The sequence below is a fragment of the Lepisosteus oculatus genome, chromosome 3 (genome assembly GCF_040954835.1).
Source record: "Lepisosteus oculatus isolate fLepOcu1 chromosome 3, fLepOcu1.hap2, whole genome shotgun sequence".
NCBI lineage: Eukaryota > Metazoa > Chordata > Actinopteri > Semionotiformes > Lepisosteidae > Lepisosteus > Lepisosteus oculatus.
Window position 1 is genome coordinate 73,591,961 of NC_090698.1, and position 20,442 is coordinate 73,612,402.

The 20,442-nt window shown below is 41.2% G+C and overlaps 1 protein-coding gene across 2 annotated transcripts in view; it reads right to left on the bottom strand.

The window, feature by feature from the left end:
- Positions 1 to 20,442, bottom strand: part of arb2a (ARB2 cotranscriptional regulator A) — a 183,367-nt gene that overhangs the window by 61,636 nt on the left and 101,289 nt on the right. For both annotated transcript variants that reach the window (XM_006626501.3, XM_069187516.1), the window contains exon 9: positions 6,349 to 6,465. In XM_006626501.3, the coding sequence (XP_006626564.2) occupies positions 6,349 to 6,465 (117 nt within the window). The remainder of the gene's footprint in view (positions 1 to 6,348; positions 6,466 to 20,442) is intronic.

Below are 20,442 nucleotides of genomic sequence, written 5' to 3' on the forward strand. Positions count from 1 at the left end.
TTAAAATACATGAAAAAAGTCTTCGATTTGTTCCAAGTGTTCGTAAGTGAACATAAACCAGCTAAGTTTATGTACTTTTCAGATGCATTTAAAAAGTTAATTAAAAAAAATCAAGAGCTAAATGGGGAAATTAAACTGATAAAAATCGGTATGTAGGTATTGCTTGTTTTAGTGAGCACTTAAAAGTAGAGTGCTCGCTTAATGAGGGATGAGTGTGTGGCAGGACGCGGGGGCGTGCCCAGTGTGGAGGCGGAGCACTGGGAGAAGGGCAGAGCCCTTCCTAGAAGATGTCTTCCATCTTCCGACCTGGATGATGAACCACAGCTGGGCAGGTCCTATAAAGGCACACTGGACAGCCCCTGATGGGACGAGCAGGAACACCCCCGGAAGGGGGAGTTTTACACTGACAGCCCCGGAGGGGGATTGCACCCGTGTAAGGCGTCACCGCTGTGCTAATGGACCTTCTTTGACGCTTTCTTTGTCAAAACTGCATCAGGTCCAGTTACGATGCATTTCAGCAAATCTAAAGGAAACATTAGGTAATGAATTAACATTGTATTTAGACTCCGTGTGAGGTAGATTTATGAGGTGTAATACACATAAATTGAGACAATATTAGTAATAAAAACAATATAGCAATGAAAAGCACACAATGTTAAAACTAATTTAAATATAAACCCATAACACATGAAGTCATACATAAAGGTAGCTTTTCACTTCTGTGATAATCACTATTAATCAGAAACATATGGCAAATGAAGGAAACAATCTTGTAGGGGAAAACTGCAGTGTTGAGTCTTAGCGGGAAGTTAACAGCTATCATAATTGCTCTGTATGAAAATATAAATGGCAGGCAGGTGTTCAGTAAAACAGCTAAGAGTTATCCTACCTGTAAGAAATTCAGAAGCGTTTCTATCTCTCTTTGAATAACAGCACTTATTTTTCTAATTCTACAGAATACAATCATGAGACTTTGAGTGTAGTAAAATAAAAGCTATTAACCTTTGACATAATTACACTAGATAATTCCAGTCATTTAAAATATCTTTCATACCCACATGACCGCAATCTAAATAGCAAAGATACAAGTCTACCACCAGCGAATGTCTCAGAAAAGAAATGATTTAAAATAATTTAAAATACCTTTATCTTTTTTCCACAGAAGCAACATTTTATATACTTAAAGTATAAACATTATATAAATAATACTTGAAAAATTAAATCTGTTTCATTTTATGTAATAACAGTAAAGAAAATTAATGCATATGACAAACTTTTAAACAGAAAATTCATTAACATTTCTTGCAATTAAAAAATGGAAAGCATTTTTTTTTCATTGAGTAGTGTGATTGTGCATCATTAGATTCAATGTCATCTGCCAAGTGTTTTTCCAGTGTTTAATTCTGTATAAGTCTCTCTGAATTTCCTTTGTAGCATTTGTAGTGTTTGACAATTGTCCTATTGGAATCAACTGCAAACTATTTAGGTACAGTAAATAGACCACAACTGATATAAATGAGAAAGATCAGTGGACCAAATACTGATCCCTTTGGTAATTCCAGATTTCTAGGTAATTCCAAATATGAGCAGTCACCCATTGTCTGTATTATGTTTTTTACCTCATATCCAGTTCTCAATCCAGACTCACACATCTCCCCAAATGTCAACCATCTGCAAATTGGGAATTAACCTCTTATGATGAAAGTTTTTAAAAGCTTTATGACGATTTAAATATACCACATTGTGTGCACTGTACGTCTTCAGCACTCAAAGACGTCCCGCAGGCTGTTTAGGGAAGATCTTCCCTTTCTAAATCTTGCTGGCTGTCATACAGAATCCTACTGAAATACAGATGATCCACTAGTTCTAATTATCTCCATAACCTAACACGTTGTCTCATGTTTACCTGGTATCTAAATAGAATAAAACTATCCTATTACCATATCACTTATAAATCATCATTAATAATGGTGTCTTAAGGAGGTCGAAAAAGTCAGCAAAAACAAGGACCCTGAGATTGAGAGACCACGCATGAGGTACACAAAGGCACGCGTGATCCCAGTCGCAGTCGGAGCTCTTGGAACTCCATCACTCGGATCTCAAAAGCACCTCGATGGGCAGCCAGGCAAAGTGAGTGCTGCTCAGGTGCAGAAGATCGCTCTTCTCTGAACAGCCCACATACGCCGCAAAGGCCCGACCATCGGACAACAGCAGGACCTGAGGAATCCGGTGGATCACCAGTCAATAGCAACCAGCAGGAAAGCTGAGAAGGTACAACTTTAACAATAATAATAATAGTAGTAGTAATAATAATAATAATAATAATAATAAACAACGAGCGCAAGGCAGGGTACACCCTGGACAGGACACCAGTCCATCGCAGGGCCAGTGCAAGCCTATCATACATGGGGAGTATTTAGAGGCAGGACACCGGCCTCTAAATTCTTAGTCTTAGTTACCCCGGACACTGGGATAACTCCCTACTCTTCTTGAGAAATGCCCGGGGATCTTTAATGACCAGTGAGAGTCAGGACCTCGGTTTAACGTCTCATTTGAAAGATGGCGCCCACTACAGTAGAGCGTCCCCGTCACTATACTGGGGCATCAGGACCCACACAGACTGCTGGGAGAGCGCCCCCCAGCTGGTCCCACTGACACCTCTTCCAGCAGCTTCCCAGGAGTCTCCCATCCAGGTACTGACCAGGCTCAACCCTGTGAGCTTCAGTGGGCTGCCAGTTGAGCGCTGCAGGGTGATATGGCTTCTGGCATAATAATAATAATAATAATAATAATAATAATAATAATAATAATAAGAATAATAATAATAATAAAATAATAACAATAATAATAATAAATTATTATTTCCATTTATACAGTGCTTTTCATTCCAAAGAAGTTTACACACAGAAGACTCATTGATGATCTTTAATAGCAAAATAGCGAAGACCTTGTTTCAACATGAAATCTGAAGAGCCAAGCCTCCAGCAGCCCCAGTGACTGAACGTGGGCGATGGGCAGGCCACAGCGAGATCCCTAAATCAGTCAGCCTCCCGACCGGCTCCAAATTCCCAGCCTTAAGAGAATAATTACGGAAGTCCGACAAAAAAAAAAGGTTTTAGTATTGGAAGAGAATTCAAAACCCAACGTGTTCTTCGCCGGAGGTTCTAGCCTTAGCTTCTGAAGCCCTGCTAGTTGATCAATGAGTGGAGGCAGGGAGAAAAAAAAGTGAACCAGAATAAAAAATGTATTAGAAAAACCCCCCATGACAGGTCCCAGACAGTGGGGTGCATGAAGGTTACCTGAACTAGAAAGGAATATACAGTCTTATCAAGGAGAGAGTCAGATCTGACTATGCTGGGCATTAACACAGGTGAAAACTGAATTGGAGAAATGGCTGAGATTAATGCAGTCAAATAAAAATGGCTCAGACGGCACTAATAGCCTACAGATTACATGTATTTTAAACCTAGCTAGCAATTACAATCTATTCTTATTCTTTAATTATTATGATTACTAAAATCAGAGAAAAGGAAATAAAGGACATGGATTTCCTGCCCCTCGAAGCACACTTTGTGACACAAAAAAGTCTTAAGCTTTGTTATCGTCACGTGAAATGTTTAATAAAGAAATCCATAGCAGCAGACGAACATGTGAAGTGGGACACAGTCCATCTCCCTTTCTGCCAGCAGGGTCATTCATCTTGTCCATGAGGGAGCGTTCCTTGGTCTTAAATTGGTTTTGGAAAGGATTGTATTTATACTATAAAAGGACGAGATTTGAAATATTACTATCTTTAAATATTATTAAGGTTTACATGTAGACATCTGATTACTACTTACCTTTGCATAATGTATTCTAAGCTAGAACATAACAATTCAACAGCAGTCAATAATAAAAATCCAGCCAGGAGCAAAACACTATTTCCATCACCTCGGCACAAAGAAAGAGCTGCAGTTCAAAACTACTTTTCACAGTGTCCTTATCCCCGGTACTCCTGCCGCAGATGAAAGAAACAGAGCCGTGAACTGCAGCCAGTGATGAAACAGAGAGACACACACAGAGAAGGAGCTGCTCTTTTTGTATTGAATAAAATACCCATCACACAGATAGAAGAGCAACCAAAATACAACTCGGCGCAGGAACATCGAGTTCAAGGTCCACCTTTTGAAAGACCTCGCGAATATAAAACACAAGACTTGTGAGAAACCACGAGGGGGTCATTCAGAGGCCACTCCTAGACTCATCCAGGAGTTCACTACTGTTGAAAGAAATCTACAGCACTAGGAAATAAAAGGGCTACGTTAAACATGATCCATCTTCCTGTTGTTGCATTTTTTTATGCATACTCATGTCCTGTGCCATTCTGGTTTTCTTCCCAGACTCCTGTTTTCTTGATAGCAGTTCCAGCACAATACACAGCAGCACATGAAAAGTTTTTCAGGGCTGCCTGTAATAAACTGAAATGGGGAGGCCTGGGCTGAGGCACTGTGCTCAATCCTTTGGGAATACCTACGAACCCCCAAAGTACTTCCAGACCATCCAGGACTCTTTCTGAGCAGTTAGGCAACAATAGTACTGAATATCAAAACATCATTTCTGACACCCAACGTTCGCACCGGAGATAAGATGGGTGAATGAAGGTCTGACTTTACATACCAACTCTCTCTCTTTATAACCCCCAAATACAGGCATTCACGTGGACACACACTTCATTTACCCTTTCAAAAATACAGTATTTCATCCATCAAGATTTAAAGACACTTAAATATGGCTAACAATTCGAACAGGCATAAGACCACCTCTTTCATACTCCATGGAATCTCAAGGTTGGAAGTCAAAAGCTCAGATTTCATGTTCTCTTTTTTCTCAGTAAAGACCATACCAACAGAAAGCACTTAATATTCCAGTTACAGTCATGATTCAGAAATCGGAAATCTGGCACAGGCTGCTGCAACCTTGAATGAAATGTCCGCAAGAGTGCTCACTGAGGAATACGGAGAGCCGGTTTAGCAACAACTGGATGAGCTGTTGTAAGGAAGGAGATGGCATAGCTCTGTGAGACATTTGCATCTTTGGCTCTGCTCTGCCCATCACAAGGGATACACTTTCAACAATTTATGTGCATATTGAGTGATCACAGGTGTTGTCAGCGGCTGGAGAAAACAGAGCCGAGGTCATGAAATAAAGGGCAAAACTAAATAAGGCAAGTGAAACAACAGACTGGTGTTCAAATATAAGGCAAATGAGAGTAGTTTTTTATTTACAGACAAAAAACATAGAGAGAGATGTCAATCAAAGGCCCTCTGAAAGACAGCTTTATTCACAGGATGTCAAAAAAATGAAGTGTGGAGGCTTTTCAGCTCGGTGACTCCTGTTCCTGCTCCTTCCAGCCAGCAGAGTAAGGCTAAGATGCTCCAAAATGCACCAGGAATGGGCACAGGAACATATTCCTCTCATCTACCACTCTTTGTGTAAAGACATTAATCTTTTCTCCAGGTTGCAAGTTTCTGCCAATTTACCAGTTTAAGACTCTTTATAAAACCCCCAAACTCTCTTCTATTATCCATTATTAAATTTTGTCTTGTGTGTTCCTCCTACACTGACTTTAAGAGTTGCTCTTTCTAGGATTTGGTGTTTCCTGAATTGCATAGGTGTCCACCATAAGGACCATGAAGGTTCTTAACTATGTGCACTTGCATGTGTATTCATTTTACTGCGACCCTCACCAGGAAAAGCGGAGTGTTAACGGATGGATGGATGGTGTATTCATTTTGTGTTACATATTCCAGTTTTAATAATGACATTTCTTTTATTTTATATCAAGCTTAGCTTCGTTCCATGACTTTAACATGGCAGGCAAATAGTTCCTTTCTCAGTTCAGACCCTTTCAACACCACTAGGGACTTAAAAATGATGAATAATGAGAGGAGGCCATTTGGTCCATCTTGTTCGGTAGTTAGTAGTTAATTACTAAGAGTTAAGCAGGATCCAACTGTTTCTTTGATAGGACAGCAGTGTCAACAAAATGGCTGGTTAGCTAGTTGCACAGTCCCACAATACTTTGTGTAAAGAAGGGCCTCCTGTTCCCATCCACATAAATATGTGATGGAGTCTTTTTGAAAGAAAATAAATGACTTTGATGTAAGTTCAACCCATTCAAATGTGTGCAGAATGCACTGACACTTTTTTAATTTGCTGTGGTATCTTATTGCATATGTTTAGCTATGAAAGCTGAAAGAAAAAAGTAAACCCATTGGAGACTGAAGGACTTAAGTACTAGAACTGGTGAAAGATTTTCACCAATGCTTGTGCACATGGCTACAATGCTTTAAGGCAAAACCATCTTACCTCCTGCATCCACTCCAAAATGGATTTGCCGGCTTCCTGGTGCCAGAGATTGTGGACGGAGTCTGTCATTGCTACTGCACACACTCTGTTCTTCACCTCCGCCTCTCGCTGAATCATCTAAGAGACAGGAAGACAACAGGGAGCAACAGAGTTTTATGCCTGCTCATGCTGTTTCACACCGCCCCAAGAAGACGAAAGCTAAAGCACACATGCACAGCGCCACATGAAGGTGGCAAACAAATTTGCAAACCACGGAGGTAAAATAAAGAGGAATAAAAGGAAAATTGCACTCCTGAAAAGTCTCCACTGACTGGAAGCTAAGCCACACAGGTCAGCATTAGGCATAGGGACTTCCTGGAAATAAAGCAGGGGTACAGCTCCATCGCCCCTCTGCGTCCTTCCCTGACCGGCTCTTCTGCGGTTTCAAAATGCTATGAGGCCTCTGAGGACTGACACGCTCTTTTACACAGAAATACGTGTTCTGTCTTCATGTCATGAAACGGTCCTTCCAGCTGCATGTGAACGTCTTGGAAGCTCGAGAGGTTTCTCCTGCATGCAGTTCTGAAATTTACTTCCCCTCTGCCGTCAGTGTGTCCAATGGAAACCTTCTGTAAACGTACAGGCGCAGAGCAGCGTGTTCTCAGTAACAGCACACTTGCAGGTCGAGAGAATGTAATTGCATCCTAAACCATTAAATTTGCATTAGTCTGTTCTCTCTACCTTTTTAAGTAACAATAAACACATAATAAACAACTTGACGCCATCTCACAAAAAATGGAATTAAACCTATGGAATTCAACCACGGCATGTATTTGTAAAGAGCTACAGGAATAAAGTAAGACAATGTAAGGTCAACAGTTTGGATGCTATACAATTCATTGGTTTTACAGCACATCAAAGTGTCTGGGAGTATCTGAATACAGCATACATACCCAGTTAAATTAAAATGGGAGTGTGCAGAGATAAAAGGAATCTATTATGATACCAAGAACTAATGCATCATCCTTCTGATAAGCCTATCACAGCTGCATGGCCAGTGTGCAGACAGAGAACAACATTCCCACCAGCCCAGGCCAAGAGAGTTAAATCTCCTGCAAGAGACATGAAACACAGGCAAATCAAACTCATTTGAACACTGAATGTATTTCTAAAAGGAATTTCCTCTAATTATTCAAAAAAAAAAACAGAGATCTAGATATCATTTTGTCAAAACTCTCAGCATCTTGCAGCATCTTTAAGGTCAAATAAGTAACAGCTGAAGTTAAATTGCAGGCAATTCCGACAGCGTCATAGACAAACTTGTCCTGATGTGCTGCTTCCAGAAATTGAACATTAACTATTATCTATCAGGGGAGGTACCCGGGGATGGAAGAATAGCTGATGTAGAGCACAATCAGAAGGATGAGAAAACCCGACCAAGTCATTAAAGATCAATATGCCTGACTTCTGTTGCATGTAAGAACACAGAAACAATTATTGGGTCTAACTCATAATAATTAGAACTAATTGTTAGAACTTTGGAAGGTTTTAATTTGCTATTTGTTTGGCATTTTTTTAAACCCATCCAGGTAATGCTTTAGCAGTACATGCTTCAGGGATCAGAAGAAACAGTGATGGCGAACACGTGCCACACACTGTACACAATCAAACGCCACCTGTCTGGATTAATCAACTTGATGCCAGTGGGACAACTAAAACTTGGGTGCATCTCCATTTCCTTGAAGCAGTGGTGAATTCAGCATTAAGAAAAAAGAACAAATACTTCAGGGGCCATTTCACTGCTGTCAAACTGTAAATCCTAGCCGACATTAGAGTGCTGCCATATTTAACGCCAGGAGAAGAGACTGAGATGTTTCCAGTAATGCAAAGAATAAAAGCTTCAAAAATGCTCCTCAGCTCAAAAACCAGTACTAGTGTTTGTGCTTCAGAGCGTCACTGTGTCTTTACACACAGTGTATATCTCTAGAGCCTGGTATTAACATACATACTCTACTGCATCACTCAGGATTAAACCTGAGAAGCACCAAAAAAAGGACAAACATTTTCAAAAGTAATCGCAATTGTTCATTTTTCTCTCAAATCTCTATTTAAAGAGCTGGATCAGCCACCCAGTGCTCGAGCTGAGACTGCACTTACCCCTCAATCTGGAGGCGAAACAGGACAGCTGTTTTTATCAGCGTTCTAATATAAAAACATGTGCAAATACTTGTTGCACAAACCAATGGAGACAGATGTTGAAACATTTGCTATCTAGCTTGGGCCTTTCATGTTAAGCTTCAGCATCTGTATACAGTAACAAGGCAAGGACAGTTTGCTGGGGAGAAAAGTAACAGAGATATCTGACTGCACTAAAGAGCCATCAGAGAGGTGAAGCTGCCCGCTTATCTATGGCAGTGCCAATGATGTGTGGTGCCAAGAAGAGTTGGCACAGCCATAATGAAACACACTGCCTCACACAGCAGTCAAAAATTAATACTGATGTTAATTTATTTTATTATTTTGCACAGTGTATCATGTGATATTTAAATTATCCCACTTTGACCCAGTTATCTGTAAGATAAAATGCTTTTATATACAGTATGTACTGTATGGACAGGACTTTGGACTCCAACACAGTCTTTGTCCATATCACACGCACAATATCACACTCTTCAGCAACACCCCAGACGTGACAGTGTGCACAGAAGGGTCACCACCTCTTGAGAAGACTGTCACATTTAAATTGAGTCACACTGGTGACTTACTGTGAATGCTACACAATCGAGAAATGACATTCAAAAAATAAGAAGGACAAAGATTTCTGTGGAGACTGCTCTCCAGATGTCTTCATGAGATTGGTATGAGGTCTAGATTCTCCACGCAGCAACAAGACCTGTGCTGGCACTGCAATCAGCACCATGATTAATTTATGTTAATGAAAATACCAATTTAAATATAATACATCTGGTATTATCAAGAGTGGTAACATTTTGTTGAGCAGGAAGCACCTTTTGGTGTAAAATATAGACCATAAAAGTTAAAGTAAGTAAATCTGCCATAGCACACAAATACACAAAAGAGTCCTATTAACCATGTCGGTATCATTATAGGACCTTTGCACATAAAAACATACATCTGTTCTGCGATACCAGTTGTGTCCTTACATGGAGTTGCACTATTTTGATCTATCACTCCTCCTGGCCACACCTCCAGCCCAGAGAGAAAGCAAGCCATTTTGGACATCACTCATTCCTAATACACAAACGACTGTACTGTGATATGGGCATAAAGTGTGTTTCTAAACATAAATTCACACAGAACACTTAGATGCATACATACATTACCACACTCGGAGAGACAGATGTACAAAACACATCCACTCTGTTACAAACACTGCACTTTCGCAGAGGAGAGGTTAGTCAGAGTAAATAATTAAGTCTGGAAGCAGTATGTCCATTGACCCTTTAAAGGTCAATGCAGGTTACAAGGCTGTGCGCAGACAATGATACACACAGTCTTTGACAGGCTTGCAGGCAGTAAATAAGAGGGCAATGCAAAATAAAATGCAAACATGTCCAACTCCAACAATCACAACCTGTGGGAGGTTGTCGTTATTAATGCTACAGCAGGCTCGTGTTTTGAGAGAGAATTTCTGCGTGTGTATGAGACACAACTATGGGTTACACCTGAATAGCAACACGAAAACTGAATCTGGTTCCTTGGTCACCCTAACCACAGTGAATATTTCCCCTAATATGCAACTGATCGGAGTTATCAAGTAACTAAGCATGCAAATTCTGGGGGCAACCAGCATCCCACACTCACATTCCTTGTGTTCTGAATTGCATTGTGGGTAAACAGGTGTTTCGCTGATGATGTCATCAACAGCCTCAGCCCCACCAGACAGCTGGGGCCATATGATCGTATCTCACATCTCCCTTTATTCTAAACCCACAAAATAACGCTTGTTTTACGTGTCAATAGATCTGAAATGTTTGAAAAATGTAAATGCAAAATGCACACTTTCTGCAGTATAGAAATTAAGGACAGAAATAAATACACCACAGAAGAAATCCTTAACGGGAAAACAGCCGTGCAATCCTGACACATGTGGTATACCTGTTTTCAAAAGCAGTGTGTCTAAATATTAATGCCCAAAATAAAGATGCATTACTTGGCGCGTTCCCTGTCCACAGTGCACTCTGTAACTGCTTGCATAGCCTATTCTGCAAAAAGGCAGAGGCAGCCACTGATCCTCAAGTGCTCTGAAATGGTTAACTAGGTTGGTGAAAATTTAGCATGTTTAGGAAATTACTTGTCTGATTCGGCTTAGAGCACATATCAAACATGAATTTCCGAGAGCATCCTTCCAGCCCTGACCACGTCTTTCAGCTCCAGATGAACTCAATTTTTTTTCCAAGTGTTATTTTCTTTACAGTATTCTATGGAAGCAATGGTTGCTAAGAGACCCCAAAAATCAGTAGAAAACCCAATTAAGTAACAAATAGAGAAGCTATTTCTAACCAACTCGCCAAAAGCACTTCTCTGATGGGGACTAAATCCAAGAACAGACGAGGGTGAAATCTATGACAGACACAAGCCCATCCCCCCTCTTTGTCCTCTGCTTGACTTCTATATCAAATCTTAAGCGTTATACAGCATTTTGTACTTTAAGTAGCTTCAGAATGTAAAGAAAGCTAATTGCAAGACTTAAGCGAACCAAAATCGTATTTTCACAGATAAGGTGACCAAAAAAAATATTAATCCTGTTTATTCTCAAGCAATGTTTAATACCAAAAGAAATAACATAAAGACAAATGTCCCCAGACATGATAAGAGTGTAATTCCAGACAACAGTTATTGTTGAGATAATTCTCCAAATTTAAACGCGACTATAACTACTTTAACCAGTAAATACAATAATAAGGCTAATCATTTTGTGATTTGATAATTACGTGTCAAATGCAGCGAAAGCCGCAAGATAATTAGGTAAAAACTGAATCATAATCCAGAATATCCTTCCTGAGGGAAAACAAGCTAGAGATATTCCTGATCACTCTGAAGAGAATAAAAGAGCAGGAAATCTTGGCTTTTAAGGAACTCTTCATCTCAGAGAAGGAACATTAAAACGTTGGGAGAAGAAGAAATCTATAAATGGCTGGTATGTCTGCACATTGTCCTTGAAGTGCCCAATTTGAAGTTAATGTCTAAAATCTGCCAAGAAGGGCACTCATCTTCCAGGTTCTGGTGTGTGGTGACTCACTGCTAAAATGTCTGACCACCCTATGGCTGGCAACTAGGTGAAAGGTTACAGTTCATGTTACATTTTAAAGTCATGTAACTGACCCCGGGATACAGCGCACAAACATAAGAACGCAGGTGCTTTCTTACATTTTTAAACCGCTTTAAAACCACTTGAATTCTAGGATTGACCTGGTGATTTTCCGGTGACCTGGAAGCGTACACTCATCATCCTCACTCACAGGGCACATCGGGCAAAAACATCGGGAGCCACAGACCCTCTTCCGGGTATGAATCTGAAAACACACTGGAGAAAAGGACTTCTCTTATCTCCAGACAAAAAGTAAGAGACTAAGTCGCAGTATTTTGCCCAATAGCCGCAGGACAAAGCGTTTCACTTCTGTATGCTCACCCTACCCCCCCTTCCACCCCACCGCTGTGTCAGAGACTGAACCTGCTCGGCCCCTTCCTAGGGGGCTGGAGACGAACACTCGTGGGCCTCTTAATCAACAGAGGCTTAAGAGCATGTGATCCCTTTATACCTATGCTAATTTGCTGTCCTCAATGCCGCCCGAGACACGAGGAGATGAACCCTTTAAAGCCTTCAGAGACGAAGGCCTCTGCCCGGGCGCGGCGACGAGAGGTCGCGGCTCACCCTCCGCGCGGCGCAGCGGGCTCTCGAGGCGAGGGACCTGTGACCGCCGAGGTTACGCAAAGTCTGCACCAGGTCGGCCTGCGGACGGGCAGAGGGTACGGCCCTTCCTGCGCCCAGCTTGCTCAGACGGCAGCAGCTGGGCTCCGGACGAGCCCTGCCACAGGATGAGGCAACGCTCGCCTTTCCTGTCCTTTGAAGGCAAGGCCTCAGCTCCAGCAACCTTTGTCTAACGTCAGGAAGGAAAGGCCCGTGCACCACCAGTGCCGCTGGGAGCCCGTGTGTGCAGACTGAATCTGCTAAGGTCACATGCATTTATGGAGATAATGCTCCTGGTCTCCAGCTAGCCACATGGCAAGCCATGATTTATTATCGCAGGCGGACAGGAGAGCACAGCAATAACTTCCTCTTCCTTTCCTGCTCTGCCGCTGGGGGCCACGTGCAAGGCACAGCAGCGCCGGGCGGAGGGGCGGATGAAGGAAAAGCAGGAGCGTGAAGTGTCTCGGTGATTGACACGCCGGATACCGGAGCAAAGGGCCACTTTCTACAGTAACGTCAGCGGGGTCACGAGGAAAAGGAAGACTCATAAATATTTACTGACACAGCAGAAAGTGGTTGAAACAAAAGGATAAGGACATAGGAGCGGCTTGCTTAGCGGCAAAATGCCAGGAAGCCTCACGTGATGCACATGTGTCTCCGCGTCCGTCACCAGAACGAGGACAAATACAATTCAGCTGTCGAGTAGGTGTCAGGCAAGCGAGGTCCTGTGCGTCGAAAGACTCATTTCCGGTTCAGAGTGAGAAAAAAAAAACAGCGTTACCTAATCTTCTGGATTCCAAAGGTGTTAAAATCAGATGTGGGCGTATCTTGGGCTAAAGCTGACAAGTTCTGGTAACTGATGATGTTAACTAAGACTCTTGTGAATACCCAACACACTCCCATCCGCTCTTGGGCACTTAAGACCACTAAATAAACCACTTAAATCCCTTAATAAATGTAAATGCTCATATTGCAATTTGAATACAGCCAATGCAGCTAAATATGCATTAGGCCCCAATAGCTTTCTTATTTATTTATAGTAGTGATTTTGCAGATATTGAAAAACATTTCTGACAGCTGGCGCTGGACAGACAATCGTGCTGTATAACTGCATTTTTAAACAAAACAAAGTTGGTTGACCTACAGTATTTGCATAAGGAATGAAAACCTGCCACTGATGATTTCAGTGGAGGCATTGCGAAAACGTGTTACACTTTACTCTGTGCAGTTTCTGTTTGTGGTAATTAGGGAGCTTGTCAGCTGTTTGTCCACTTTAATGCGTCATAAAATTAATTATAAACACAAACATTTGATTTAACACAGATTTTGCTATCCAGTATTAACAATCACTGATTACATTTTTATCTTAAATCCGAAGAATGTCAAATCACCTGTTTCAATGCAAGTGGTTTTCCTAAACTAGTGAGCCCTCATCAGTGCTCTCTCCAGTTCGCTGCTCCCCAGCGCGTCCAGGTACTGTAGCAGCAGGGACTCTCACATTCAGGGGGGGAACCTCTGTCCAGTGGAAGTACAGAGGCCCGTCCTCCCCAGACAGATACCTGTCCAAGGCCACAACTGCTCTCAGACTGGAACTTCCACCTGGCCAGCACTGGTCTCTGCTGACTGTCCCAACCCCTTCAAATAATTCTGAATCTCTGAAGTACTGGGACCCTTAGCAAACTAGTTTTAATACAGTTCATGCTCTAATAATCACTTTGTTCAATTCTAACTTTTTATTCATTACTATTTTTGCAGCTCTCACAGATTAGTTACGTCGTTCAGGTAGGCAGCTGCGTCAGCACATGTAGGCTGCAAAGGATCAAGTAACAGGTTTATTCCTGCTGAAAAGAGAAGAGAGAAAACACAACTGTGGAGCCTTCTTCGGCTGATTAGTTATTAACACAGCTTCATGGGATCTTACTCCTGTGCCCTGCAAACATTTTCTTTAATCGATAATGATGACCAAGCATGACAACATGTGCTGCACAGGTGAGGCTGGAGAAGGTGACTTGGTTAGAGGCAGAAGGAGAGCAATTGTCTCTGAAGGCAGAGAGGACAATGTGTGGGAGTGATTTTCATGTTTGCTGCAAATATCAAGTAGGAAATATTAACAAATCAAAAGCTTAAATATTTATTGATTGAAAGAAAAAAAGTACTAAGTATTTGGCACGGCTTAGCTAGTTTTATTTCTGATTTCTAATTAGGAGTAATTTCTCCATAGAATGAAATTACAGTATCACTGATAATTAAAGCATTGTCTTAATTAGAGGATATTTTACTTAATAAACCGGATACAAAGTGCAATGATAACATCTTCATCACTTTCAAATTGACGGTGATATTATTAGACATTATCTTAAAAATTAAATTAAAAGCTATTTTAAAATTTGAGAATATTGACTAGGTGCAGTCTTCACTTGTCTCGCAGACCTAAGGCAGAGCAGTAAAATAGAAACCTAACCTCAATATTTTTCCTTTCAGTGCTGGGACTTGCTGCCCCATTAAATTCTCCTTTCCCATGTGTCATCTCACACATTTCCTCTATGAAATTCTCGTATAATTAAACTTTCTTAATGATTTATAAGATATAATAATAGCCGTAAGTATTTCAGAGCAGGTTAAACTGACACCCTTTAAGCACACACTGGGGATGACCCTGTTTTAGCACAGTTTTGGATCATTGACTCGCGGCTGGAGAAAGTGGATGAAAACACTCATGTCGTCTCCGTAAAAGTCCTGCAGAGCCATAACTCACGCCGCCGGGAGCACTGCCTCGCTGTACCGTGAGCTGGGCTCCCCTGGACGGGGCTGAGGATCAGAGCAGCAGCGAGCCAGAGACGGAAAGGTCTCCGGCAAAGAGGAAAGACAGACATTTCAAGCTTTTGTCAACGAAGGCCCGAACTAGAACTAGAATGACTGGGGAATTTTTCCCAGTCATTTTTTCCCAATCATTTGTTAACGATAGAGTACACGGGCAGAGGTTTTAACAGTCCCCTGGCTTTTGCAGAAAAGAAGACATGAGTTCACACGAACTTTATGACCACAGAGGCGCGGTCGAGGACCACAGAGGTGCCCCTGCCCCCTGCTCTCCACACTCGCGGTGCCCGGGGCGCCAGAAAACAAACCCGGAAAACACCAGGACTGCCAGCGCCTTGCACTCCCCGCCCACCCGCCCACGATGGGAAGGAGGGAAGGAATCTGCTCCAGATCCGGCCCTGAAGTGCACACAGTCACAGCTGAAATCGCCCACAAACGTCTTTAGGCCTGTCACCTTTTAATGAGCACATCTAAACCTTTGTTTTGGATCTAGCTCCACACTAGAATTCGTCCTCATTCCGCTTCTTTTTATTGAGAATATCCAAGCACGCCGGGCACAGCTTGCCTCATAGCCGACACCACACGCCAGACCGAGAACGCATTCTGCCCACTGCTACTCAGATGCAGATGAGGCCGAAAACAGGAATCTAGGCTGGACAAAGCAGCACTAAGAAGGAGAAAGACAGAAAAAAAAGAAGAGCAGGAGAATCTCCCTGAGGTACATTCTCTACCTGCTCAACATCGAGGGTTTGTCCAGACCTGGCACCCGTAAACATGATCGTTCGGGGTGCAAATTTTAATCAGACAGGACCCATCAGCACGGCACTAAAAAATTCTCCTTGCAGGGTTGCCGGAGCTGCCCGGCTAGCCTTTGGAGCTGTCGAAATGGATTCTCAGGGGGAGTTTTGTTTCAACTTTCGGCGCGCTTGCGAAGCTTCGGGACAGAACTTTTATTAAAAACCCTTTCTGTCACTTATCAGAGGCGCTGCCCTCTTTGGAACGGGGCTGGCTCTCTCCTGCCACGAGGTACTGACTGATCAGCCACCGCAGAGCCACGCACCAGCTCCCGACACTCTCCTCTGCACTGTGCGCCATACGAGGCTCAGAAATTAATGAAAATATATCAGAATCTGAAATTAACTTTTTATAGCCAACAGCAACATTTCACCAGGAGGAGGAAAAATCCATTACAACAGCACAGGCATCAGATCGCTAGAAGACGGTCTGTCCCACAAAATAAAACTTTCAAATTATTACATGCTAAATATAACACAAGCTACCACTACTATATTGATTAGAATGGCATTTTTCACAGTGGCTAATACAGGAACAGGAGGTGCTGTATCAAGCCCAAGAGGTAGATTAATTACCGTGATAACGAGAGGTGGAGAATGCAAAATATTCATGACCAAAAAATGACTTCATGTCTGTAACTTTTTTTCTTAACTGCAGATTATTGCCTGATTTCATACCTTTTAATAAAAACAGCCCTCACTTTTGATCACCGGAATATAACGCAAAATTAAATGTTACAATGAGCTCAACTGGAAAAGCTAATCAAAATTTTTAAATTAAGAAAATGTTCTCCTGGCTTTCTCTGCACCTGCTTTAAGGGGAAAGTAATTGAAACAGATGTAGAACACTATTTAAATTTATGAAATAAGTTCAAAAATGATTTTGGATCGTCTTTAACCACAATTGAAGTGAAGCAGCACTGACTTAATCTGAGCTGGTATATACTGTATATATGATTGACTGTACAAAGGCACAGTATACACTTTTCAAATAGTTAGACACTAGACACTAGACAGTACACAGTTCTGGCCTGCTTCAAAACTTAAAACATACCTGCAATTCAACAAATCTAAAGAAATTACTTGAAATATATCAATCAGACTGGCAAAATTAAATAATAACAAGTGACTGTGGTAAGAATTCTAAAAATCAGTTGTAAAAAATATTCTCAGGAGCTTGCTTTGCCCACAATATTAAAGCCAAATTTCACTTTGGCGCTCTGAAAAAAAAGACTTTGTGAGTTTTTATTCAGCTGTGAAGGTCTGTTGACCTTGATAAAATGACCCAGAAAGGAACAACATTCTAAAGTAGGAGTTTTCATTATAAAGATAACCAGCAAATAAAACGCATTTAAGGCATACAATATTAATGGAAATAAATGAAATCTTTATCATGCCTAGTCAAAAATAAATGTCAACCTTTTTGCACAGTGACAAAGACACCCCACTTAGAGCTAAAAGCTGTTACTTTACTCTCAAAAACATTAACAAATGTACGATTTTGCAAGAGAAAATGAAGGTGTACACAATTCCACACCGAAAGAAAATTCAACAATGTCACACATGACTGAATTTCATGAACACATCTCCTCAATTTATAACACGCACAAAACATTTTAACGCTGAACCCAAATTCTTTTAGACTAAAACATATCGACCTCACACTGGGCAGACCACAAAGTATTAAGAATTCTGTAAAGAAAATGTTATAAAAGCAAAAGATGTTTGAAGCAAAGTGAAAATATGTGATTGTAACCCAATAATGAGTCTCATTTCTATGAATGCTACAGACCCCTAAACAGTTATCAGTGATACAGATCAATGCTGCACAAAAAAAAAACAAGTACTTTGTTTCAATGTTCGACTGGAATGTGCAGGCATTTTCTGAAAAAAAAAAGAGTTTTAAAACATAGGTAGCTTCTTCTCCTTTATTATTATTTTTAACACAATGCTCTTGGCGAGAGCTCTGTCGCTCAATCACTCAATCAATGCTACACTGAAAGGAAGGAGACAGCAGAGGAACACCAGGATGACCTCTCGTTTTTTTCTGCAAGTCTTAGAAAGTTAAAATTACCTTTTTAACTATTAAAAAATTGTCAGGCCTTATTATTTATAATGGGAGTGTGGTAATTACAAGCTTAAACCAGGGACATTTGAAAAGAAAATATTTTATTTATTAGTTTATAATCATAAAAGACATTTATGCAGTTATAAAGGTAAGCTGAATGCAGTGATTATCTTGTCATTTTCAGCATTTTTGTACCATCGCTGCTGGTACAATAGTATGTTTAGAGCGATTCCGATTTTAGCCGTTTCCTTTGTTCGCTGGCATTCTTGACACTTCTATACAATGTCATAAATGCAGTTTATTTAGAGCTGCGTTCAGACGTGCCAATTAAGACAATCAAAAGTGTCAAGGGAAATATTTTTAAAATGACAATTGCGAGGAACAATCAATAATTTCAAATTGCGTCAAGGCTTGAAGAAGTTGCATATTTATGTGTTACGGGTATTTAAAATATTTTTTTAAAAATAAAATGAAGGAGCGCCTGTTACAAAAATGATGTATGCAAAAACAGCATTTTGTTCTGTGCCGCAATTAGGCAGATTCTAATGGCGAATCCTGAGGTAGAGGACCAGCACAATGGAGAATACAGACAGGAGCGTTTGTGTGACCTGCACAGAATTAAGCTGAAGTTTGATGTTATTTTCCTGCAGGTACTGTATATCCATGCTTCCTTACTGCACACCGAGCCCAGCTCGAGTAATGAGAGGTGCCCTGCCCTGATGAGCCTGCTGGCCGGCCATCGGCCCACTGCCACAGGGCGAAACGCGAGAGTCCTGAGCCCTGCCAAGAGAGACCGGGGGCAGAGGAGATACTCGCCGTGACTGCAGCGTGGCTTTCGGTGTGCGATATGAACTTAGGTGAATCCGAGCAAACTGTTCCCCTTCATTAGACAAACAGGGAATGTTGACTTAGGACCAGAAACAAAATAGCAAGCAGCTTAAATGGCCCAGGAGTGTCTTAACAGGAATTGTATTATTAATGAATGCAGATTTACACAAATCAGACATGAGTCTTCAATATATTTTTCCCCCTCTCAGAAGAAAAAAGTGATAACAAAGGGCGAGCAGTGCCCCCTAGTGTTTTCATCAACAGAAACCATAAAAAAGAAATAAAATAATTCTAAAAAAAAGGAGAGGGAAGATGTGCAAGTCACTAGGGGTCTGGCATCAGGGAAAGAGAGATGGAGAGGGACGGGGGGGAGGGGGGGGATAGTATTAAAAAAATTCTGACACGGCCAAGATGTTTTTAATGTTCCAGGCAGCTCAAGAAAGAAAATCAGCTCAGAATAACAGGCCATGCATGAAAGCGGATGTCAGAAAGTCCAGAAGAATCACTCACTGTGAAGATGTCTAATAGGAACCGCTGAATACATAACGCAGGAGGCACAGGCTGAATGACTAAACTGGAGTGGCCTGGACCCAGTGTGAGAGCACACACTCAATCAGAACCGAGAATTAATCACCACGCCGGCTCGCTCTGAAAAAAAAACACACTCTTCCAACACTTCGCCCTGGCCCTCAGCCATGACAAGAGTTACTGGGGTCACTTAGGCCAGTCTGATTTGGCACTGAGTTACTGCTGTTTATTCTGTCCCAACGCTTTCATATTTTTAAACTCTTCCACTTTCGACAATGAGATGCCTAAAAACCAGACCTGTCGGATCACCGTTCACAGCCAAGCCTGTAGCGTAAATCAGGATATAGGGCTACCACATCAAAGGCTGTGCCACACTATACAGTTACTGGTATTTCACAGCTCCACCACATATCACACCACATAAAATCTTAAACGACCCTTGACACTACTGCAAAACCATGTACAAACCCACATCTGAACTTCACAAAGTCCATAGTGCTTATGAGACGTTAATGCCTTTAAACCTGCAGAAGAAGAAGAAAAAAAGAGCAGATTAAAAAAATCGATCTTTGCTGGAAGTTTGAAATTAATACGTTTGTGAACGGCACATCAGCTCCAGGTTCTATATTTGGAGAAGTTTAAAAGAAGAAAGATCACAGTAGGAAGGTTGAACTCCACTCACCTAGAAGCCCTGGAGTTCAGTGACATTTGTCCACCTAGTGAAAAACATCCTACTCCCAGCTGTGAACCACTCAGCCAGTCCTGACTAAAAGAGAATATTACATTCATTTTCCCAGTTAAGGCATTTATTTGATGTCGAGCAAAGCCTAAAAGGACTGGCAACCCCACTTGGCTTCAATTTATTTTTAAAATATGCTACGATACATTTATTCAATTAGTTACATTCCCATAAGGAAATACTATGATAAAACTGAGCATTTTAAATATTTGCAACAGTTCACTAGATTCTGCTCTTAATTAGCTGTGAAACAGCAGGCACTTAACATGATACTCTGACTAGTTTTAGTTTGGTTAGCAAAATACCAAAAGTTAAAAAAATATACAATTGTTTTTCTAGGAGATGATAATGTGTTTTTAAACAGGTTAATATCTGAGTCAAGCAGTATTTTAGTTATGCTTTCTTACAG